The sequence below is a fragment of the Chinchilla lanigera genome, unplaced genomic scaffold (assembly GCF_000276665.1).
Source record: "Chinchilla lanigera isolate Chin_1 unplaced genomic scaffold, ChiLan1.0 scaffold00018, whole genome shotgun sequence".
Classification (NCBI taxonomy): domain Eukaryota; kingdom Metazoa; phylum Chordata; class Mammalia; order Rodentia; family Chinchillidae; genus Chinchilla; species Chinchilla lanigera.
Genome location: NW_004955419.1, coordinates 8,559,166 through 8,584,551, shown reverse-complemented (window position 1 = coordinate 8,584,551; position 25,386 = coordinate 8,559,166). Strand labels below are relative to the sequence as shown.

The 25,386-nt window shown below is 40.9% G+C and overlaps 1 protein-coding gene across 1 annotated transcript in view; it reads right to left on the bottom strand.

The window, feature by feature from the left end:
- Brinp1 (bone morphogenetic protein/retinoic acid inducible neural-specific 1) overlaps positions 1–25,386 on the bottom strand; it is a 174,901-nt gene that overhangs the window by 119,562 nt on the left and 29,953 nt on the right. Inside the window, exon 2 of the mRNA XM_005382605.2 lies at positions 8,687–8,954. Coding sequence (XP_005382662.1) covers positions 8,687–8,904 — 218 coding nt within the window. The 5' untranslated portion in view covers positions 8,905–8,954. The remainder of the gene's footprint in view (positions 1–8,686; positions 8,955–25,386) is intronic.

The window sequence follows — 25,386 nt, the reverse complement described above, 5'->3', positions numbered from 1 at the left end:
TCAGAGTAGGAAACCCACCCCCTCCCCTCCGAATCCCCAGAAGAAGAGAAACTTTCTGGAGTGGAGAGCTAGTTTCCTTTAAACAGCCTGTCTCTGCAGCCCAAATAAAAATGGGCCCACCCCTTTAATACATCAATTGCCACCTGGGCTGAAGCCACATCTAAAACTGGAAAATCCCTTCTCCACCGGATCCTCCAGCTAAACACCTTAGGAATCTAACCATTACTTAAATTTCAAACACTGCACTGAATTTCATAAAGACCAGATTCTAAGATATTATATTCTATTGCTTTGTCTCATTACCTTTGTTTCCAAAAATGCAAGAGCTGAGCCTCTGAAACTCTGCACAACTAGCACTGCATTCCAGATAATCCTCTGTTGTAGAGGGCTGCCCTGTGCACTGTACATGTTTAGCACCACCCCTGAATCCTAGCTTCTATCCACTAGATGCCAGTAGCACCCGCTTCTCTACCACCGTTTGGACCCCAGTGATATCCGTGGATTATGCCGAATATCCCTTTAGGGAGTAGGAACACCCTTCGCCACAGACATGGTTCTACTTTTTATCTATCCTAGATGATTAAATCAGAGCATGTGGAGGAAAGACAAATTCATTTGGGGACTTTAAGAATTTTGCAGGTGGTTTAATGTCTAACCATTTTTTAAGAATATGCTGAACCAAAGTCTTCTCTAAGTACCCAACCATGGCCCTGGCCCACCATCAGTTTCATATGCTAAACCAGAGGGTGGAATTCCAAATTTAGAAATATGAAATGTAAGGGGGAATTTCTTTTTTAAAAAAGATAATGCATCTGACAGGAAAACTGAAGGTGCTGATTCCATTACTTTTAACTAGGAAGCAGAAGATTTAGACCGAAGTACTCACAGCTGAAGCTCCACAGAATGATTGGCTTCCTCTGCCAGGGACCCTAGCTGAAGAGGTGAATGTTATACAGTGCTTTGATACAGGCTGCGGTCCAAAGAAGAGAATTTGAGCTGTCAAAGCTAGGCAGAGCCCCAGTTAGCAACCCTGCTCAACCTGAAGGTTATATGGCTAAAGAGGTATGTTAAAATATTGTTACATAGTCTAATAACAATGAAAGCTCTACGATAAAGAGCTCTGTATTAACTTTAGGTTTCCCATATATGTATTTATATAATTTGAGAAGTAGCATAACACGGTCAAGGATGCAGGTTCTGGAATCAAACTTGCATTAACAGATTCTATTCCAGCAGGGATTAACTCTTATTTTGTGCAAATCATGTAAATGGAGATAATGGAGATAATCTATGCACAGGGTTATTATAAATATGTCAGGATGATTTCTATACTGGGAACAGTACAATGCTAAACACTTACGAGTTCGATGGTAGCATTTGGCGTTGTTATTATAATAACTTATCTGATTATCAGTATTTTCTCCCAGAAAACATGTTCTAGCATCACTTTGAGTCAGACATCCACACAAAATATGTTTGGAAACCCTCACTACTAATTTTAGTCACCCTAATGAAAATAACAGTCTTCGGTCCTTATAATGTCAACATTCTATCTCAAGTCAAGAGACTGAAGACCTTTATCAAGTTTGGCCACCAATCACAGTGGTAGGCTCCTCTCTCACCCTCTTCTCTCTGTAAGCTCCTCGAGGGTGGAGTCCATTTCTATCTACCACATCATGAACTCTCCAGTGAACAGCCCCTAGAATACTGAGATGCCAGTGTATCTTTGTGAGTGCCTGGTAAGGACTACATCTCATTCATCTTACTAGAAACATCTACACATCCCCCCGCTTCATTCAATTAACCAAATGGCTTTGCCACAAAACCTGTGAGAGATACTTTGGGGAAACATGCAAGAATATCAGGACAGTGCATTAGAATGGAAATTCATCCTAGTCTGACATAAATATGCAAGGCAATTGAGCAATTAGAAATGGTTTACCAAAATGTGATTTATGTTCAACTTTCAGGTGCATATTTAGAGTTCAAAGGGAGATGCCACCTAAGCCACAAACCACTCACTCTACAATTTACAGGGAAAACCATTCAATAATAAACCACCTATTGTGAAATAGTGACCTTCTGTACCATTTTCTCTGCTGTGCCCTGCTTCTCTAGACAAAGCCTAAAATTGGTATCAGAATTCTTCTATTAAAGCCACCTTTGAAATAAGTGCTCAATTTACAGTAACTCTTGATGATTTCAAAGTCAGAAAAAAGACTGACAGAAAATAAAACTAAAAAAACCATAAGGAGGAAGCAAACATTGTCAGACCAAGCTGACCTTTAAATTATTGTGAAAAGAGAAGAAATAATTTCTAGTAATGCACACATCCCTTCTGGAATAGAAGAGTAAAATCATATTTAGGAAGTGCCTATAAAATACCAAGGTCTATATACTTAATACACATGTTATTTCTCACTACAACTACACCAGGCGCTTAATATCATCTTCATCTTACAAATGAGGGAACTCTTAGAGAGGTAACAACCTGGCTATAGTCAAAGAAGTCCCTCAGTATTCAGCAATAAATCAGGTAGCTAAGAAACAGGGGGAATTACGATAGCATATGAAGGACTCATGTGGTAGATTTCAGGTGCTTGTTTTGAGTACCAGTTCTGCCACTCCTTAGTTACATGACACAAGCAATTTTCTTAGCCTCTGAGTGCCTTAATTTTTCATTCATAATATGGGGCAATAATAGTGCTTCTCTCACATAATGGCTGCAAGTCATTAATGACTAATATATGGGTGGTCTTATCAGAAAGTACAAAAACTCATAATAAATTATTTTATTTAAATGATCATTTAGAATGCTAATGAAATATTTTTACACATAAGATAACTTAAATTTTATGAAGCATTCTCACTGAAACTGTATGGCATTCGACCTAGTAGGTAGGACAAATGTTGCTATTCTTTCCTACAGAGAAGAATATTGAGTATCTGAGGATCATTCCTATTCACAGAATAATTGTTTGTTTGGTTACTTTTCACTCTTTTTTTCCTTTGCTCCTAATTCTGGGCTTAGTAGAAAGAGGTGGGTGGTGGTAGTGGAGGTGGTGGTGGTGGTGTGTGTATGTGTGTATGAGTGTGTGTGTGTGTGTGTGTGTGAATGCCTTACTGTTTACTTTTGGTCATCTGTATCCACAAATCATTGCACAGTGTAACACATATACTTGGTGTTAAGCCCTAAATCAACGAATTTATGAATGGATGAAAGTTCCACAAATGAAATGCCAGAATAAGAAAGCTAAAAAGAGACATCAAATAAAGCAATCTCTAAGTCTCCAGACTCCAAACCCAGAGAGACCACACTACTTGGATATACAGTATTTTAAAATGACAGTCTTTCACAGAGTCACGGAATGTCAGAGATGGAAAAGATCGAAGAGACCACCTCAGCTAGCTGTTGCATTTTACAGATGAGGAAACAGATGCTCAAAGAAGTTTCATTATTTGGCCAAAATCAGGCAGAAAGGAGCCAGTGGAGCTGGTTTCTCTAACTCCAAGGTCATAATGCTTCCACTGCACCCTGGCACATTCAAAAGCAAAAGGCTGCCTTAGCTCCCATTATCCTCCCTTAGCTCAAGCTGTCTTGAGTGAGAGTGTGTACTCATGCGCCCAAACCACTGCATATGTCATTGCTTGACGTGTTAAGCAACAGGAGCAGGGGCTTCTGCTGGGATTTGGGTTGAAACATTTTCAACACTAGCACTGGCCGTGCCTATGGACCATGACTCCCTGAGCTGAAGTCAGCCTCTGTGTGCATATGAAAGATACACATGATGGTCTTATGTTGGAGAGAAGGGAACTCTTCCTTCTAGCTGTTTTCTGAAGCTTCCCAATCACCCAGTGTTCTAGTCTGGATCCTAGGGAGGAGGGAACTGGCTGACACTGGAGGTCTAGGATAACCTAGGAATGTAGCAAAGGAGGAAAGCCAGCTCTCCAGCATCAGAGGGTACTGCTGTCTGGTCGCAAGCCTTCTCTGTTACAGTGCAGTCAAGTCCCTAATGTTCTGTGTCCACGTTAGCATACATGGAGGTAGACTCATTGGAAATGCTTTAGTTTCAGCAAAGTGACACTCAGGGAGGAAAAAGTATTTATTGACAATTGTCCCAGTGAACATCTCCCAGTTGGCTTTCTTCAATGACAGCATCTCAATGAGTATTTGTCTCTGGAGATCTAGATGCACATGTTTCCATGTGCAGAATATGAAAAGAGTTTCACCTCGTCCTTGCATATCGTTACATTCCAAGCAAATGTTTGCAGTATTTATGATTTCTGTCTTGCACTTCTTTCTTTGTAGAACTTACTATGTACATAAATGTGTGTGTGTGTATGTGTGAGTGCATTTGTTTAATGCAAGTCTCTCCTCTGAGAGGAAGGACCACATTTATTCTCCTTATCATTGGCCCTAAATACAGTAGTAGGCCTGTAAACAGGTCCTCATCATTATTTGAGGATTAAGTGAAGAAAGGAAGAAATAGCCAGATGACCAAAAGCCTGGCATCTAGGTTGAACTCCATTATTTAATTAGCTGTGTGACCTTTGTTAAATCTTATACTTAATTTTGGAACTAAAAAGAATCTTGGAAATGAGCTTGTTAGATGACTGCAAATTTTTAAAGCAGTAGAATCCAAACTGAAGTATAAATGAGAACTCAACTCAGAGCAGATGTGAGTCTTTTCTTCACAGGAGAAGTGGAGTGCTAGGAGTCCTGCCTGATGAACCTTCCTTCCTCTCTCCTCACACTGCAGTGGTTTCTATGGTTACTCTAATCGATCCTCAGCATTGCAAATAGCATTTCATAGGTTGAAAGCTACTGATCTAAATCAACTGGATCATCTGGTAAACGAGGAAAGTGGGATTTACTCAAGGAGGGAATTCTGCCTAACGTAAGAAGACCAGTGCACAGAGAAGTGGAATTAGTATTTAGATGTCCTGATTCCTAATCTCACCAGCAACTTTTCACCTCTCAGCATTTCCAAAGCTACCTTTAAAATGTTGGGGAAAGTGGTTGCAATGAAGAATGTTTGGGGTAACCCTTTTAGGACTTGGAAACAAGCTGCACTTTGAAGCCAATAGCGGATATTGGGTGCAGTATCCAGCACTGTCTTTGAAAGGAAGACTTTGAAGTTAGGCAGATCAGGGTTAAGACCCTAGCTCCACTCCTTGCTGAATGGGTGACCTCAGCAACACAGTCAACCTCCGGTAGTCCTGATTTTTCCATCTATAAATGGACAAGTCACTATCCAACTCAGAGAGGATGTAGTGAGGACTAAAGCTCTCCCTTCCTGGCACCTCACAAATGTTCAATAAAAAGACATTACTTTCAGCATTCTGTATGTACGGCTCCATTTAGGGGCCTATTTAAATATAAGTCCATCTAACAGCAGTAGTATATCCATGTTGGTCACCTAAAATAGGCTATCACTCCCCTTAAAAATCACACTACAGCCAACACCAGGACATGCAATGAGTACCTATCCTCAGAGCAACTAACATTCCTTCTCTAGCATAGAGTCAAATACATCATATTTGCTAAGAAACACTGGTAGACAAGAAATGGATGCCTGGAATCTTAGGGTGTCCATTGGTGAGATTAGGGATGCATACCCATACTTTGTTTTACGCCAGTCCCCTGCTTGTCTTTGTTCAAGTCACTCATCAAATCAAATTTAAAATGGAAATACAAATTCCAATCATCCCAATTTTAAAGAGTCCTTGAGAGGCTCAAAGGGAGTAGAAAGTAAGAGGTTGTTATTATTTCACAAAACACAGAGTGGTTATCTAGATTTCTACAACTTCTTCTGTTCACCAAACCCACTAACTCAAAGCTATATGCTCTTCACATCAGTAATTTCACATAATGGAAGTTGCTTACAAGTAATTCATGAACACCTTCAGTTGGCTTATGCATAATCACCAACAGTAATGGTCTGCCAAAAAAACATTTTAAGGACCCAAAACTGAAATTAAGAAGAAAACAATTAGCCAAGAAGGGTGGCTCACACCTGTAATCTCAGCACTCGGGAGGCTGAGGCAGGAGGATTGCTGTGAGTTTGAGTTTGGCTTGGACTGCAAAGGCCAGCCTGAACTGCATAAGTGAAACCCTCTCTCAAAAAGACAAAAAAAAAAAGAAAAAAGATGACAAAGAAGAAAACTATTGTTTTTAGGCGACTTTGAGATAGTTTTCCCAAGGGGAAACCTTTGAATTAATCACTTAAAATCCTGATATTCTTCTCCATTTTCTTTTAAAAGAAGAAATGCCCCCATATTTCTCATTGTTCTACTTTTTCCTTCTTTTACCCACCCTATATTCATTTTGTGTTCTTACATTCTATAGTGCCTAAAGAAATCTGTCTAATTTTTTACCACTCTTCAAGGCCTACAGGAATTCATCCATAAACTCTTGCATAGACAAATTCATCCATAAACTCTTGCATAGACATCACAAGCCCTCAGTCACCAGTAAGATTTCCATACTCAATAGAGAAATACAGGTAATTAAAGCTGGTAGACGATTTCACAAATCACTCATCTCCAGTAACCAATACTAAAAGTGTGCAAATGAGGACATCCCTACTTTTCAGATCAACTCATTCAAGCCTCCTTAGCTTAAGGCCAGAGCTTCTCCTTGCACCAAGTTTTGTCTCTGTTTTCTTTTAATTGTCACAGAGACGGTAGGGCTTGCCCTTTCTTCCTTGACATTAAGACAAAAGCTCCAGAGAGTGTTTTGCATTCTGCAATTCAAGTCCACAATATTTATTGTGTATTTATGATAACAATGCCAGAGCAAAAATCTCCCTGAGAATCCAGAAATGAATAAAATTTGTGTACATGTGTGTGTGTGTCTTTCCCTCAAAGAGTTTTATGTGAGGTAAGAAAGAAATATAATAATATATCGCAACTTTAAATGCTTTATAATTAAAGTGAAATAAATACAGACAAATGTAAATATGTCAAGGAGACCATGATTAAGTGGAATGTGGAAAGACAGTTTCAAATAATAATAAAAGACTTTGAGCTTATGAGGCTCAGAAAATAAAAGCCCCTGAAGTATGGCACTTTTCCATGCTGACTTCTCTGAATTAAAAGTCTCCCTGACCTCCTCCTGCCCTCCTGCCTCTTGTCCTTTCTTCTGCCTCAAAGCACAAGGGAAATAAATCAGAAACACAAGCTTAAATATCGCATAGGTTCTCTTATATGAGAAACAGAGGGTATAAATAAAGGGAAAATAAAAGATAGGTAATAGGAAACAGGAAGATACAGCTTTTGCAAATGGGAAGGAGACCAAGAGATAGAGGGAAAGAGAATGAACGGGAGGGGAAGAGGGCATAAAAAGAACTATAATGTGTTCTGTACATGTACAACTCCCCACAATTAATGTCTCATTATGTACTATAAACATGTACCTCTAATGTTTTTTTAAAGCACAAGTGGGACTTCTACTAAAGTTCCTTTATGTGCTGACACATAGAACCTCCAAAAAGAAACTCAGTTGACATGACACCCAAGAATCTCATCAACCAGGGAAGACTAGGACAGGAGGTACCAGTGCTGACAGACTTTATCACAACTGTTCACCTAATGCTGTAATGGGCTGCTCTGAGAGACCCCTTTGGGATCAGAGACACTTTAATGGTATATCATTGCTCTTTTTTTTTTTTTTTTTTTTTTGGTACTGAGAATCTAACTCAGGACCTTGCACTTGCCAGGCAGGCGTTTTTGCCACTGAGCTATATCCCTGGCCCCTTTTAATGGTATATCAATTCAAAAGTATTCCTCCATGCATTTTCCCCTCCCACACTCCATCATTTGTGTTGCCACCACACCTCAGAAAACCCAAACCCCAATTCTTTTCTGTAGCTCCAGATGCTATGCAAACTTAAATCATCTGGCCTTTCATTAAGGCTCATAATTTGTAGTGTTCCCTTGTGCATGCACATCATTAAAATGACTTTTCTCCTGTTAGGATGTTTACTGTCAGTGTATTACACGGACTCACTTGCTGCACCCTCAGTGAGTCAGAAAAACGATCTCCCCTATATAGCGTTATGTCCTTTGTGGTTAAGAAGAACTACAGTAAGCCAAGAATCAGTCCAGACTTGCTCCAAAAAAAGAGAAAAAGTTGTTCATTAAGTCCCGCTATTCTTTCCAAATGCATGAATATACTTAGCTAAGAACCTGGGCTCATTAACAGTTTTTGCAAAATAATGCTACCTATACCTGATGAAGTTGAGAAGAGTTATCAGGACTATGGATACAGATAAACTAGGTTTTAGAGCCTTAGTCTTACCATGTACTGACTATGTAACTATTGACACATTATGTAACATAGCTGAGACTCAATTATCAAAGTCACAAAGTAAGGAAAACAACCAAAATCTAAAATCAATCATTATTAGGAGGTGTAATAAGATAAGGTGTAATAAGCAGTAAGCACCATGCCTAGCACACAGTAAGTGCTCCGTAAGTATTAGCTGTTCCATCTTTATCTCATCACCATCATTAATATCTTATGCAATGTTAAAAAAAAAAAAAGAGTAAGAAGTGACAAGCAATCTGCTGGAGGGGCACAAACTCTTGACGCAGAACCTTCCACAGCAAGGGTCATGTCAGTGTCTAACCCCACAAAACACAAGAGGAAGAAAGGCAAAGGCGATCTTAGCCTAGATCATACCTGTATATTTTATATCTGGTTGTAAATCCTTGACGGTGTCTTTCCACAAAGGATAGGTAGCTCCTGGAGTGGTGGAAAGGCCCCCTGTCTGAAATAAGCCAATCAAATTCCTTGGAGACATGTTGGTCTGTCCCAGCTGGTTCCTGGTGGGAGGGCTGCACTGAGATACGGCCCCATACAAACAGGAAGTAGAGGAGCTCAACAAACCTCCAGTTCATGCTTTTCTGCCGGCCTTTTTCCTCTCATTCTTGCTCCATTCTGTGGAGTCCTGTAGAGAAAAGAATGAAACAGAAAGGAGGAAGAGAGGAAAGACAAAAGGAGAGAAAGACAATGAAAGAGAAAAAATATTAACACATCTTCATAATAATGCTGTATATCAGTAGAATGCTTTTAAGTTTACAAAAGACAGTACAGGTTCTGGTTAAAAGGACAAAATCTATAGGGATCTGGGCCTGCATGCTGTTTTGCTTTGCTTTTTGTAAGATGCATGAACGTGTGCAAATTGCTCAGTCTTTAGGGGTTCAGTTTCCTCATTTGGCAAACGGAGGACATGCTTAAGTGCTAGGCCTTGATATCTTGACATGTGGAGCATCATAGATGTTGAAAGACAATGAAATGCGTTGACACAGACACTGTTTTTCATGCAGCAACATAAGGGCATGGAGACATAACTCAAATCCCACCCACCATCTTCACCTACATGATGCCGCTCCTGACAGGCCCTTAATAAACAAGAGCTACTCTATCTCCTCCTCTCACAGATGTGAATGCACTGAGCACAAAGTTTTGCTTTCATGGGATCAGAATGCGCAATGTCTCATTCTGGTTCATCACTATGGCTACCTAGGCTAGACACCTTTGAGATGCAGCTACTGGACCTCGGTGGATTCCACTCCCACAAAGTTGAGTGGAAGGTCTCCCAAACCCAAGGAAACTTGTGACCAGATAAGATGCCTGACATTGTCCCTGAGCCACCAGGTCCCCCGGCATGCAGAAAGGAAGTTAAAGGGCAGTGGTTTAGGTGCGAGCTTGTACACCTCTTCTGTTAAGTGAATCCCAGCACAGTGGTGAGGAGCTGTAAGTGCTGGAGTCTAGGAGACAACTTAGCTGAGGGTTCCCTGTGGTAAGCACAGAAATCACAAGGCCATGCTAAGCCTTTGGAAAACTAACAAGCTTTCTTTTCCTCACCGCCTCATTGTCTGCTTACTAAGTGAACACTGCACTGTTTGTCCTCCCTTCCCTGCTTATTGTAAAAGGGCTTATCTTTCTCTATATTGAGAGGAAGTTTTGAATCTGGTTGTTTCAATTCTAAACCGTATTGTTCCAGACAATCTATTTAACTTCTGTGGAGTCTTGGTTTCCTCACCTGTAAGATACAATTAAAAAATACACCTACACTCAAAAATAGCATGATAATTAAATGATACGATTTATGTAAAGTATTCCCAAGAATGTCTGACCTATAGTACGTGCTCAATAAATGGCATGAATGCTTAGAGAGATGTTGATGGTATGAATATTGATATTGATGGTGTTCATTTACTTTCTACTAGGAAATGTTTATATTTTCATCATTCCCCAGGCCTGGCCAAGTCCTGTTTTTCTTCAGCAGCCACTTAAGGGCATGTCCTCCATTGTCATTTTCTTTTCCTATTCCTTAAAAAGCACGACATTACTTCCACCCAGTCTAGCTACCTATAAGCTATGACTGTATCTCAGCACTTATTATCTCGTATCACACATCTTTATTTCCATATCTGTCTTGTGCATTGGGCTGCAAGCCTTTAACTGAAGAGAACCTTTTCAAAGCTATTTCTACTCTTGGTTAACCATGTGACTGAACAGCCATATTCTCTCTCTTTATGGCTATGACTTAAAAATATGATAAAATCACAAACATTTCATCAACTGTTAAGTCATCTGCACATATAACTAAATATGATACCTAGAGTAAGTAGATACTGAGCTACTCTTCCAGGGGAAAGGATATGGGAGAAAAGTAAAGCTAAGGGAAAAAATGAAAAGGAAAGAGATGTAGATTTCCTGTCCAACTGCATATTCCTCTCTGTTGCCCAACTGCAGCATTTTATCATGAGTTGCAACAAAAATCTGATTGTCACTGCGAGTCCCAGCTGTCAGGGCAAAGGAGAAAAGCGCGTGTGCAGAGGAGTGCTCTGGAAAAAGCGATGGCCTGAAGTTTTGTTCAGAGCCTAAAACAAAGCCTTACATGTTGAGCACAGAACTGTAACAGCTACAGCTGCCAGGACTGTCTGCCAGAGCACACCGGAGTGGCAAGCAGGGGGTGGAGGCAACTGTTCAGAGATCCCCGTGGTGAACTACAACACACTGAAATCACAGCATGTCACCCATACAGCTCTTCCACCGAGCTTCTGCTGTGAGTGGGTGCAGGGGCAGCTGAGAAGAAAATGCTCACTGTTATTGCAAGGAAGCAGTATAGGGAACATGGCAGCTTTCAGAGGTGGAACTAGCAGGAGGTTATACGCATGGTGGTGGTGTGGATGCATGTGGGTCTGTGTCTGTGTGCCTCTGTGCATGTGTATGTGTGTGCAGAACTGAGAACTCAGCCTGCAGTCCTAGAATTAGCTAAACATTGAACTCTCTAATCCAGTGCTTCCCAGGGAAAAGCTATTTTGCCCCATGGGGATATCTTCAATTGTTCCACAATTAAGGGGTTGTTATACTTGGCATCTGGTAAGTATAGGTCAGTGATGCTGCTCAGTACCCTACAGCACACAAAATGGCCCCAAAACAACATGTGTTGGATCCAATGTGCCTGTGATACAGAGATGAGAAACCATCCTGTGATCCAGTTCGTTTGTACATGTCATAACCCAAATGTTAAAACGGGACTCCTGCCTCCTGGCTCCTGGTTAGGAGTCCTCATTCTACCATGTCGTAAGTGTGGGTGTATGTGGCTTCATTTGAACTTGGTCTCTTCTGGGGTCATCTGTGATAGAAAGACATTTCAGCACATGTCTATTGACTTAGAAAATCACAGTAATCCACACAGCACAAAACATAAAAGTGAAAATTGTTAGAAAGTTCAGTATATTGTAAAAGAAATAGTTTGGTGGGATAGAAAATAGGTGAATGCATTTATTACCTAAATGTTGTCACATGAGATATGATGACACACCCTGTGATCTGCATTTTGTATACAAGACCATATTAGTACTACATATACTAGGAATTTGAAATAATGAGTCCTGTGGTTGATATTTATTGAGTATCTGTTATGTATGTGGCTTTAAAATCATCCATACCCTAAGTGGAAGACAGAACATTCAGTTTAGAGCAGACATGGATAAAGGTGTATTCCACAAGGCAGGTACAGATGTTACACTAAACAGGTGAGCATGGAGTAGCTTTCCCCAAGTTCACAGTTCCTGAGTAAGATGTGGCAGTTCTCACAGGCAATCTCAGCACTCTGGGAGGCTGAGTCAGGAGAAATGAAAACTCAAACCCATCCTGGACAACTTGGTGACTCAATGAGATCCTATCTCATCTCACTCTCAATTAAGAAAGTCTAGGGATATAGCTAAGTGCAACACCCTGGATTTAATTCCAAGTAACACACACACATGCACACGTGCACACACACACACACACACACACACACTCTCACACAGGATTCTAACCTATATGTATCTCATTATAAATCTGTACAACTTCTACTATATTCTACCTCCATTTCTACCCTCCAGAGATTTAATTTGTAATGAAGGAGCCATTCACATGCATAAGCAACTCTAATATAAAATATGCTCCATAAATACTGCAAAGAAGGAATAAAACCTATGGAGGAATGAGGTCAGAGGAATCATTTTGAACCAAGAGTTCTTGGAAGAGCTTGTTTTCTCTTGGGGGAAGGAAGTGGTAAACAAATGGCCAGTGGCTCCCTGGCTGTGAAGGTGACTCTACAGGAAGTCAGAGTGGGCAGACAGAACACGAGAGGAAGGGAGTGGATTTCTATGTGCATGCTCGGGGCAAGAATATCCGAGAAAGGGAGTTCTGAGCAGAGACCGGAAGGAAGTGAAGGCTGAGCACTGCAGATGTTTCACGGGTAGGATGTCAGCAGAAGGAAAGGAAGGAGAACATTAGGATTACAGAGGTTCAGGATAGTCAGAGGCTGGGTTGCACTTAAATCTCCCATAGGAAGCTCATAGTTTGACTGCAGGGAAAGTCATTTTGAGAAAAGAACTGTGTATTAAATGAGCATTTGCTATATGTCAAGAACTATACTGGTTGCTTTTTTGAGCTTGTGGCAACACCAGGATAGCATTATGGGTCCCCATGTTACACATACAGAGAAAAGTGAGGTTCATACATGTTAAGGTATGTACTCAACACCACAACCTAGCTAATAACAAAGCCAAAAAAGGCTGTGTTGTTTAACTTTGGAACAACGGGCTACCTGCTCCCATCAAGTACTCTAAACTTGGCTACACCAAATGAAGAGGTGCTACAAGTATAAAATACGGTAAATAACCACAGCACTTCAAAAGCTTAATGTGAATACAATGTAAAATATCTCCCTAATGTTTGATATTGGATATATATTGAAATATTATTTTAGATTAAGTGAAAGATCTTAATATAAATTTTTTTCCAACATTTTAATGTGCTCACTAGAAACTTTAAAGTTACATGTGTGTTCTGTCTCTCTGGGCATGGGGTGGGGGATACGCTAAACACGCGTGACACTGCATGGGACGTCCACTAGTCTATGTCCACATTTCTACCCCAATTCACCCTCACCTCTTCCGGGTTGAGGCTTCAACTTCCAAAATCAGGAAACAAGGAATGAATACACCACAAATAAAATCTCCTCTGCTCCAGAGTCACAGCTCCTAATTCCCATGTCTTGGAGACAACCCTTCATGTCCTGCACCAGGCATTTCAGAGGTATTCTTCTTCCACAAGATTAATAAAAGGAATTTCAGGCTCCCAAGGTTTAGATGCTGGGAGTGCATGATGCGTTCTATTCCAAGCGCTGCCCTTGACTCCCTGTGATGCTTGGTGAGTCACAGGCCTCTGCTGGGTGGTGCCCTCACTGTAAACACAGGCTGTTGCATGGAGCACATATGAGACTGGTGGATGAACCGATATCTAGAGAGATATAAATATACATATATCCCTGCAGTGTCACTAAGGGAACTAGGTTCATCCCACACGGATCACATTCTTTACCATTGCCATTGTAAATTATTTACATCTGAGACATGCTCAGGAGGAAGCGTAGAGAGAGAGAATAGCTTCCCGGCAGCTCTGTTACCAAGCTCATCATCTAGAGATTTCCTCATAGATTCCTGGGCCATGGCCCACATTCTGGGCGGGAGGGTAGGAAATGCCTCCTCCTTCCTCCACTCCCTGAATCCCAGGGAAAGCTGATGAGCATATCTGAAGGCAACACAGAATATCTAGGCCGAGCTCGTGCTCTCACCTGGCCCTGCACTGCCAAACTCGGAAGCCAGATTAGACTTCTCACCAAGACCCAGATCTGCAAATCTGAGAGACATAAGACATGTCAGTTAACCTGTCCATACCTCAGCTTCTTCATCAGTAAGAATGTGAACAGTAACAGAAAAGCACATCTTTGGCTTCAGGTAAATATTAAACAGGAGCGCAGATAGTGTAGTCTTCAACTGGTGCCTAACCCTCAGACAACAACCACACTGCAGACAGAGGTAGGTGAGCACCATAGAGAGCTTCCAAAAAGGCAGCCAGAGTGTACTTTGCAGGTTCCTCACCTATCACTCACACCACAGCATCAAAAAAGACCTTGGGGCAGGGAGCGAAGTTTGAATGGAAACTGACAGTGTGCTGAGCAATCCCTCACAGCCCCTATGCTCCTCAGGCAATGAGAAGGGGATAGATGTCCTCCGCCTCCAGTTTCAACATGACCTTTCAAACAACACTGTGCCTGTCTCCCGGAGCTGAGGAAAACATGGCAGGGGCTGGGGATTTAGCTCAGCGGCAAAAGCACCTGCCTGGCAAGCGCAAGGTCGTGAGTTCGGTTCCCGGTGCCGGAGAAAAACCAAAAAAAGAAGAAAAGAAAACATGGCAGATTGTTGCTTAACTCACAAAAAGGAAATGTTGAGAATGATGGAGGAATTGAAACACAGGAGGCTGAAGCCGGGTGGTACAGCGTGGTCAGCAATCTGGGAATTAACTGCCTGACTCGAGGAAAAAAGGAATGAATGTGCCACCAGCCCATGGATAAAAGGAGAGTCATATGCAGGAGAAAGCAGGTGTGATGGCCCAAGATCCCAATCCACAGGGACAGGAGTCCCAACAAGGGGAACCTGGAGTCATCCTGCTGCCGACCAAGGGCCTCAGTACAAAGCAAGCAGCTGAGAAGAGATGCATTTACCTACATCACAGGAATCACTAGAAAGACATCTCAAAGAAGTTCAAAGGTGCCTCAAATGGCTGTAAGAGGAAGTCAGCGTGAAATGCCTGCAAAACCTACAGAGCACGGATGCCAGATCTTCAAAAAGTGCTAGTCAAGGAGGAACCTTCAACCTCCTAACCTGGATCTCTTTCCTACTCCCACTTGTCCACAGCCCATCAACTCATCCTGTTCTCAAAAATTTCTCCTTAGTTGCACTGGGAAAGGCAGCAAAAGCCTCCAAGCCTCTGGACCTTTGCTTATGGTGTTTCCTTTCCTGGCAGTGCCCACTCCCACATCCTGTCTTTAGTAAGGACTCTTCATGCCTCACATTATATTTTAAATGCATTATTAAGGACGCTGTCCCAGACTCCTCCTCCTGTCCCTTGACATTAAATACAGAGAACAATTCCATGAGATAAATGTCATTATTTTTACTTTGCATATGACAAAACATAGGCCCTCCCTTAAAATCCAGTTACTTTTCCAATGTCACATTATCTAAATATGGTAGAATTTAACTTTGAGCTCACCCAATACTACATTCTATGACTCATGATTTTAATACCCTATGTAAGAAAATCACATTATCCCTAGTGGTAGTTTTCTTATTTTGATGATCATGAACTAGCACAAATATACAGTAAAGATGTTAAGGAACTTGAGGTGTGAAACTTCTAGAAATGCTGATCTAGAATAGGACATGAAATAAATAAAAATTGAAATATGTGCAATATTTATTGTGTGATCCTGAGTACTACTTTTAAAATTAGCAATATAAGCATAAGTTATGTGTAGCTTCCTTTTCTTCATAAATATTTCATTGGTGCCACATTTAGAAATGTGAAGATCTAAATTCCTGCCTTTGGAGCTTTCTCCCCAGATTATCAGCAGTCTCTGCAGGAGATCTTTCAAAAGAGAAGTGAAATAAGTATTTTACAGTGTTTATTCTGTGCCAGTTTGGTAAAATTCAACAAATATCTTTTGAGTTCAGACTATTTTAATTGCCTTCCACGGGCTAGGGTACAAGATGGATACAGAAACAAGTAACTTCAGTATAATGTAATAGTAGGGCAAAGAGAGAATGTGTAAGGTTGTACAGAGCACAGAGCATAAATGAGGGTCTCTGACAATGCTTCTCAAAGATGACTTCTGGGTAAGGCCTTAAGACAAAGAGGCATTTTTGAGGTGATGGCAATTGAGTTCTATATCTCAGCTCAGACGAAGTATGTGATAAAAAATGACAGAATGTGGTCTATATAGTGGGTCTACAAACATTTCATAGCTACTGCATTGAGAACTTTTAGGCAGGCAGTGGCAAAATAAAGCAAAAACTACACAAGGCCACTTGCTTTATGGTGATGTCTTTATCAATAACTGTTATTTTCTTGAACAGAGACATTCTTTTCCCCACCTGGTATATGTCCAATCATATTGTAAATCTGTATTTACTGAATGAATGAATGAGCTATACAAATCAACAGTTAGGATATGCCTCATGGGATCATAGAGAAGAAAATGAAGGCTTCTAAATAAGATAATTCTATGTCAGAATTGCATTTTGGATAGATTGCTTCAACTACAGGGTGTAGTGGAGTGACTTAAAGAGAGATAAAGATAAAATAGTGTAGGCTATTACAGTAGATGAGGTTATTCATGGTCTCAACCAATTGTCTTATATTCCACAAATGCAAGGGAAAATTAAGGATCAAAGCTAGCAATACTTGGTTCTTGAGTGAGAAAAGGAAAAGAAGGTGTCTATGATGACTCTAGCTCTAGGTTGGTAGCAAATTTCATGATGGTTGCATTTATGATCATAAACAATAATAAAAAAAGAGTGGATTTAGAGTTGACCATTAAACATTCCCTCTTGGATATGTTGAGTTTGAGTTGTCCACACAATAGTCAAGTCAGGACTCCCAGTAGTCAACAGAATATTTGAGACCAAATGAGAAGAGAAGGCAGAGTGAGTGGTTAAGATTTGTCAATCATTATAGTCGTAGGTTAGCAGCCCTGGACTGGATGAGACTACCCAGGAAATATGTGAGTCAAGAGGGATAGGAACAAACAATAAGCAATTCTCATATCTAGGCAGCATGAGGAGGAAGAGAATCCCAAGAAGTAGACTGAGAAGAGATTGCATGAAAGGAAATAAGAGTACAGACGTTTAAGAAGAGAAGGGTCTCAAATTTCAAAAGCAGCAAAGTACTATAACAAGCTAAAGACTCAAAATGCCTATTGCACTTAAGAATACAGAAGTGCTGGACAATTTTCAACAGCTTGATAGGAACTGAAGATTCTTTGAGAGAGATTAAGCCATGAATGGGACATGAGTAAATAGAGACGTGCAGTGTAGAGCACTTGGATAAGAAAGGATGAGTAAAAGAGCAGTAGCCAGTGCCTCTCCTTTCTCCCTACAAAGAGGGGAACCAACAGTCAATGGAAGAATTCTTTCTCTGTACTGTACAGTTTTAGTAGCATTATAAATTCATAGGGCATACCTACTACTAAGAAGATTAAAAATATGAGAGAAAAAGGAAAGTATCACTGGTTGCATAAAGCATATGGGATCTGGATTTGGTGTGAAATGTCAAACTCTGGACTAGCTAAAGGATTGTCAAAGAGAAATAAGAAAATGTTCATGGTCTTAAGATATCATAGGGAGATAAATCTGTAAAACTAAAATTAGAGAACAATGGGTAGGTTTTTATCAGAAACTTGAAAAAACTAGTGTTGGATCAAAGGAGTGGAAAGGTAACTCAAACAGAGTGAGTTCAACATGATATCTCATGCACGCTGATACTTGATTTGGGCCCTAATCATTCAAGTAGAGATCAGCCAGATGAAAGCAGAAAGGACATCAGAGAAAACATTCCAGGTTATGGGACCAGTGTGAGCAAACACATGAAATCATAAAAATCCACCTACTACAGGCAAGCGAGTACACTAGATGCTGCATGGGAACAGAATGAATAAGAAAAGGATTTTCCCCATACTGGAATACTAAGGAGCTTGGGGACAGGAAGGCATGCCAAAGATGGGAGCCAGAACTACACAGGTGCTCAAAATGTCACCATTCCATAAACTGTTAATGACTCTAAATTCTTGTGGTTAATCTACTCCTAATACTCAGTGAACCAAATAAATAAAACACATATTTTCATTAAAATTCCAACACTTATCTATCAAAAACTCTATCCCTTGGCCTGATGTTTCCAGCAAGTTACTAATGAAATAAGCTAAAAGGTTCTTGATGGATCCATTTGGCTAGAAGCTTCCTGAGATCTGCTAGCTCTTATGCAAGGGCCTCATCCTTTTACAGGGAATTTTTTACATAACAAACTAAAAGGAAAGCTATCACTGCTGCCTGTCTGTGATAATCATAGAATCCAAGGAAGAAGTCAGAAGGCACAGCTTAAATGAGTGCTGGATATACCTAGGCCAAAAATCACAGATTCAGAAATATGACCCATTGGTAGATTATGAGTGCTCTGTCTCACCCCAGTCTCTCAAGATACACCTCACACCATCCTTGCATTCCAGCAAAACTTCATGCTGCTAAGGAAACCAGCTACTAATCTACCTCAGAGTTACACTAAGAAACATGAAACAGGAACTTACACTCTTTGTTCCAGAAGAAGAAGATGAATAAAGACACAACATCAAAAAATTACCATGATAAAACACACAGTTCACTTAGTCCCCAAAGCAATTACTTACAACACAGAAACATAGCCAGGTATCACCAGTGAGGGAAGCAGATATGTTAAAGAGGATGCTAATTTTCTTGCCCTTTCTCCAGGTTGAAGGATCTGGAAAGGTACTCAAAGTGGTCACAATTTTTCTTTCTCTGCCTTTAGCTACACTAAAGCAGCTTCATTTTGCTGTTCCCAGTGGTTCTTAACCCCCCATCCACTGCCTGTAAGAGAAAGTACAAGTTCTGTAGCAAGACATTCTATTTTTACCCTAGTTTTGTTCATGAGACACAAAGGTTAAGCAAATGGGTTTATTCATGTTGCTTCGTTTTATCTTTGTAAGAATTTTAACCTAAACCAATATGAGTTTGGTTCTCTAGTGCTAGCAGCACAGAAAGCCAAACAGATAATAGCAGTTTCTTGATAAACATCATCATATGTATATGAAATCTGCCAGTCTAATGTTACTTGAACGATCCTCCCCGTGGTGCTAGTTTGGGGTGTTCATGCTACCACAAGTATGTTATTCCATCAACACTGTCTCTTTCCAGCCCCTTCTAAGCCCCACAGATGCAGAGCTACCATTTTGCCACAGATACCCCATTTCTCTCCCTCTTTTCTTCCTTCCTTCCTTCCCTCCTTCTCTCTTTCTCCCTCTTTATTTACCTGCCTTCCTCTCTCTCTCTCTTTCCTCCCGGTCTCTCTCTATCCTTGCTTTGAGGCGGTGCCATTCCAACCTTTTAATTTTTTATTTTGAGTCAAATATTTGCTAGTTTGTCTAGGCTAAGTTCAAACTTGAACTCCTCCTGCCTCAGGCTGGGTTTATAGGCTTATGAATCTGCCCCTAGCTCCAGGCCTATTAACATGTAACTAACCAAAGATACAACAATTCACTGCTTCCCTCCCCTGGATAATATCTGAGGTTTCACAAAGAGTATTTCACAGACCACCCACCTCAGTCAAGATTACTAGCAATTTTTAATACATTTTCAGCTGCTTGGCAACCTCATCAGACTTACTGCATTACAGTCTCTAGTGGGATAAATATAAGAGCTACTGTTTGGGGAAATGCTTCAAGTCAATGTTATGAAAAATAAAATGAAAGACTACTGTCCCACCTGGAGAAGTACAAGGGTAGGATCAACTGACAGTATTGCTTAGCTCTAAGAAATGCCTCACTATTGTTGGTATGTCCCATATTACTGTGAGGTTCAGCCAGGATCATTCTTTTGTTCTTCAAATACCAAATAAAAACTACTGCATGATCTGATTTCCAACCAACCCCATCTATGTGATACTGAGAAAATTCCATCACTTTTCTGAGCATCTGTATTACTAGATTTAGGAAATCTGGAGTGAATCATTTTCTTTATCAGTTTTGAGTCTATGCAATGAGAGTGAAGAAAATACCTTATGAACACTTAGTGTATGACAGGAGCTATGTCAAGAAATTTACAGACTTTATTTCAATGGATCTTCTCTACGGGTTTTGATAGACTACTTTAGAGGCTCCACCTCATCCCCCATCATTACACTCAGCTAGTTTGTCTTGTAACTTTGCAGCCTTTTTACTAAAGAGGTAGAATCTATTCCCCATCTATGACTTTGAATTCATTTTCATTATTCCTTTGATACTAACAACAAGGCAGAAGTGATGGTGTGGTAGTTCTGAGTTTGTAACTCAAAGACCTTATGACAATTTAGCTTAATATCAACTCAGGTCGATAGCCATGCCATCCTGAACATGCTTGATCTTGTCTAATTATCAGCTCAGTTGCTGTGGTACCCACATAATAGATTAATAAAGAGCACTTCTGGAGATGTCTGAAAGGGTCAGGGAGGCATGACCTTAGGCTATACATCTGGTCCATGCCCGCTTCCTCTCTAGAGCTCATTCCAATACGTTATGCCTCCCTGCTGCTATGACATCAGCATCACTCATCCGCCAACCCCTTCCTCCATGATTTGCTTTGAAAACAGCCAATCATAGACTGAACCATCTGAAACCTTAAACCAAGTAAGTCTCCCTTCCCTTAAATTGTGGGTTTTAGGTGTTGTGTCCCAGGAATGGAAAAGTTGACCAACACAGACCTTATAGGTTTCTACATAATCTCTTTTGCTTCTGCTACTGTCACACAAACACACACACACACATACACACACACACACACACACACACGATGTGTCTGCTGTGTCAAAAAGAGGTTGAAGGACATATAGAGTGAACTATCTACCTAAATGCTGCTATCAAGCTTAGGACAGAATCCCTCACTGAACCACAGGACCAGAAAGAGCCAGTCTAGATCAGTGAAAATAGGTTAGATTGGGTGTTCCCTACACTGACATATGATGATATTAAGTTCCAGTTGCTTCAACAGGGGAAAGGTTGGACTGAGACAAAAAGTCATTATAAGGCAAGTTTTTAGTAGTAGCTAATAGACACCTTAGGCAATGCTATTTATTCACATTTTGTAGGTAAGGAAACTGAGTCAGTGGAGTTAGGTAACTTGCTTGAAGTCACCTTGTGGGTTCTAAGGGTCATATTTGAGATTTAATGCTCAGTCTATCAAAAGCCTGCCCTCTCAACTCACCCTACTCTTTCAACTGCTGAGTTGAGGACTACCGTCCTGACGGGATTTTGAGCTAGTAATGTAAGCTACAGCATGTAAGTCCCAAGTAGTATCTGCTTTAAAAATGTATTTCCCTCTCTGGATTTCATTGGAAATTCTGGAGGTGAGGTTCTAAAATTCTGAAGTTTTAAAATGCTCTCCAATTATTTTAATGCATCGCTGGGGCAATTGGTCTATATCCTGGGGAGTCCTCAAGGAAGGGAGTACTGAGTATTCACCAATATACACTGTGGGTATATAGTAGAAGTTAATCCATCTGTGCATAAAAAAGGAGGCTTGAAGGTTTTAAGCCAGAAAGGAACAAGGTGTTTCATTGGGAGCTTGAGGAAAGAGAAAAAATATTGCATCTTTTGGATGAAAGGGCCCTTAATCTTCAAAACACAATCCATTTTCCATACCAAAGCCCCTTCAAGTCTAGCAAGTCTGCTGAGGCCTGAAGTCAGGCAAACAGCTTGTGTTTTGCAGATTAAGGTGCCTTTGACCCAAAAGATCCATTTTTTTGTGAAACTCCAAAGGAAAGGCCTGGTCTATTTTTGGCCCATACACTCCCTGAAAGAGGCAGCTCTGAATGCAGTCTGAGAACTGGGCTGCTTCCCTGCTGGGACTGCCACACAGTAAGCAGTAGATGAATGGAAGGGCTCCTAAAAGAGATCCTTTGCCCCAAAATATCATACCTGCTTCCTTGCCAGGATGTCCCAAATGCTCATTATAGAATAAACACAACTTTGAAATATTGAAAGTTCCTGCTCAAGGAAGAACGCTAATAATGCCAAGCAGCAGGAAAGATCATACATCTGACATTTTAGAACGGAGGGAACACATTACCTCATCTGGTTCCCACAACAATGCTTGTTGCCAGCACAGTAGGGAAACTGAGCCCTCACTTCACAGGAAAGAACACGGAGTCTGGACAGCTAAGGTAATGTGCCCGAGATTAGCCTGACATGTACTCTTGCTGCTTCCTAAATTGGACTCCGGTCCCAGAGCCGACAACAAAGATCAGATAAAGTTGAAACAGAGTTGTTTGTAGAAAATAAACCCAAATATGACATAAGGCTTAGAGTATACCGAACAAAACTGAGTAAGGTTGCTCAAATTCTAGCCCTATTCCTGCCACTGTAGAGGACAGATTTGGGGCAACTGATATTCCATTATATCTGGAACTTGGTGTCTGCACCTATAACCAGGAGGACCAACTTAGGTGTAGTTTTGATTTCTTGCAAGTTTAACCTTGCCTCAGGTTGTGATTCTCTACTTGCTAAAAAAAAAAAAAAAGGTGAAACTTACACATTATAAAAGAGAAAGAGAGATTAAAAAGTGCTCAATCTTGGCTCGCCTTGGATGAGGGGACAGAGTGCCAAACAAGAAAGATCAAGTCTGAGGAAGTGAATGGATTTGATTTGTCTAAGCCTTAGGAAAGCAAATATCACTGAAATGTTGGCTGACGGCCACTGACTTCCAAACGGAAAATGGCTTCCAGATATACTGTGGGTGCTCGGCAGGGTCTGTTAGAGTGAGTGATGGGGTGGCCGTGCACTGCTGGAGAGCAGGGAGAAAGATTGCAATCTTCTCTTGACGGAGACTAACAGAAAGTGCCAGCCCAGGAGTAGGAGAGAAGACACCGGCTGAGCCCACCCACAAAGGCTCAAGAAATTTTCACAAACCTCGGGACAAGGTTGACCTAACGATGCTTAAGCCAGTTGATAGTGCTGGATGCAAAGAGAGCTGAACATTACGGGGAAAACAAACAAATAAACAAACAACAACAACAAAAACCCAGTGGTTTGGTTACTAGGAATTCTGGGTTTAAGCCCCAGATCAATCACTAACTCATCACATGAGCTGGGCTAGTGGTCATCCACAGACCTCATTTCATCTGAATAGAAAATATTTGGAGGTTATAAACAATCTCTAGAGATGCTTCTAACTCTCTAATAGTATGGCATATTATAATCAAACACTAATGAGTACAGTTAAGAGGCACTCACTGGGCCAGGGATAGAGCTCAGTGACACATGTGCCTGCCTGGCAAGCACAAGGTCCTGAGTTCAATTCTAGATACCAAAAAAAAAAAAAAGAAGAGGCCCTCATTGGCTGCTTGGTGATCACCAATATTAGTGATTCACTCAGCAGGTACGTGTAGGGTACATTGCATGTGCCAGGCAGTGTGTTAGGAAATGAAGTAACCTATTTGTTATATTTAACATCTGCTTTCTATGATGTTGTCAACATGCTTCTAAAGTGGGGAATGGCCCTAGTTGAGCCAACAGAGCATTCCATCCTCAGCAATTACAGCATCTTCCACTTCATGGCTTGATAGCTAACATCTTTGTGATTGTCCACATAGCAAGAAAAGGCTTTTTTGTTTAAGAACTGCTAAGATCTCATGGTGTCAGGAAGTTCTTTTTCAGAGCGTCACTGAGTCTTGCTTGCTCTCCAAAAAGGTTGTCTTGCCAAAACTAATGCATATGGCTGGTTTTTTCTGGTTTGCACATCAGATCTTATGGGCATCCCCATACACATGTCAGGTATAGACTGAAAAGAAAACCTATCAGAAATATCAAGGTAATATTTCCTCCTACTGCTCTGGAATATTTTAGGTTGAGTGGTCCTTGAAGAGAATCAAATACAGCTGCTTCATTTTAGAAAAAATGAAACTAAGGCTTACTCAAGGTCCCACTGCTACTTAATGGCAAAAAAATCAAGAATATAGACTACGTCTTCATGCCCTCCCCTGCATGCTATTTTTATTACTCCAAGCATCTTCCCCTGTTCCTAAAGACATTGATTTTTTTTGGATAAGGTTTGTTTTGCTTTGTTTTACCATAAGACTTCCAGTGCAGTCAACTTCCCTAATTCAGGGTCTCGTTATTCTGAGAGCAATCATATTGTAATGTGTGTGAGGGATGAAGAGACGTTTGGACCTTTGGGGAATTCACTGAAGAAGTGATAGAAAGAGTAGGCTGCAAGGGTGGGAGTGAAATGTGGGAGAGAGTATGTGTGTGTGCTAGGGAGCAGAGAGAGCAGGAACACTGCAGTCAGATGCAGAGAAGGAAACAAAGCAATTGCACTGATTTGAAAAGGCAGCTTAGAGAGCCAGCCTGGCTGTACCTGGCCTGCTCTGGGCAGGTCTGTGAAGGATCACTCTCACCCTGAGTTCACAGCTCTTTCTCAGTGTGCAGGGGGTGGACCATGTGGAGTAGTGACAGGATGAGATGTATTCACTGGACAGGATGAGAGAAAAGGACAGGAAGAGAGACTATGAGAATGAAAGAGGATGGACCTTTCTTAGATGACTATAACATAATAATGCATACCAACATTTTATTATAATGTAAAAAGCAGGTCAAAGCGAAAGAAAGGACAGGTACCTGATTCTATGGAAATGGATAAGGCAGCCTTCTCATTAAAAAGAGGTCTAGGAGGGTTGAGGCAGCTGGATCCAACCTCAGCTCTAACATCATGGCTCCAGTCCTGAGCAGATTTTATCCTCTTCTCTGACTAGACTGGCCTCCCAATTCACCTCTTGAACTCAGTCCTTCCCTTCCCAAAGCCTTGCAGGAAACAGATGCTCAATAAATATTTGATGGGCAAATAAACACCCTCAAACATTGATTTCATCATGTCAGTGACAATGAATTTTAAGTGTATCACCACTTCTGCTTGGAATACAAACTCAAAACCTTCTAGAGTCCAGGCAGTAAGCAGAAAGGAAGGAAATGTTCAGGGGCTGAGCTTTAAAAAGAGGTCTGGTGCCATACAGCAAATACACATCCCAGGCTACAAGGATGGCAGACCACTTCCATGTAAAACATGGGATCTCCAGGCCGTCAGGTGTCCAGGGTTCTCAGGAGAAGCCAGAAGGAATCCAAATTTGATATGCATTCTCTCCATTTTTAAGCTCTGACATGATCTCTCCCCTTCCTCTGCCATGTGAGGGTCAAGTCCAAATCACTCATGTGT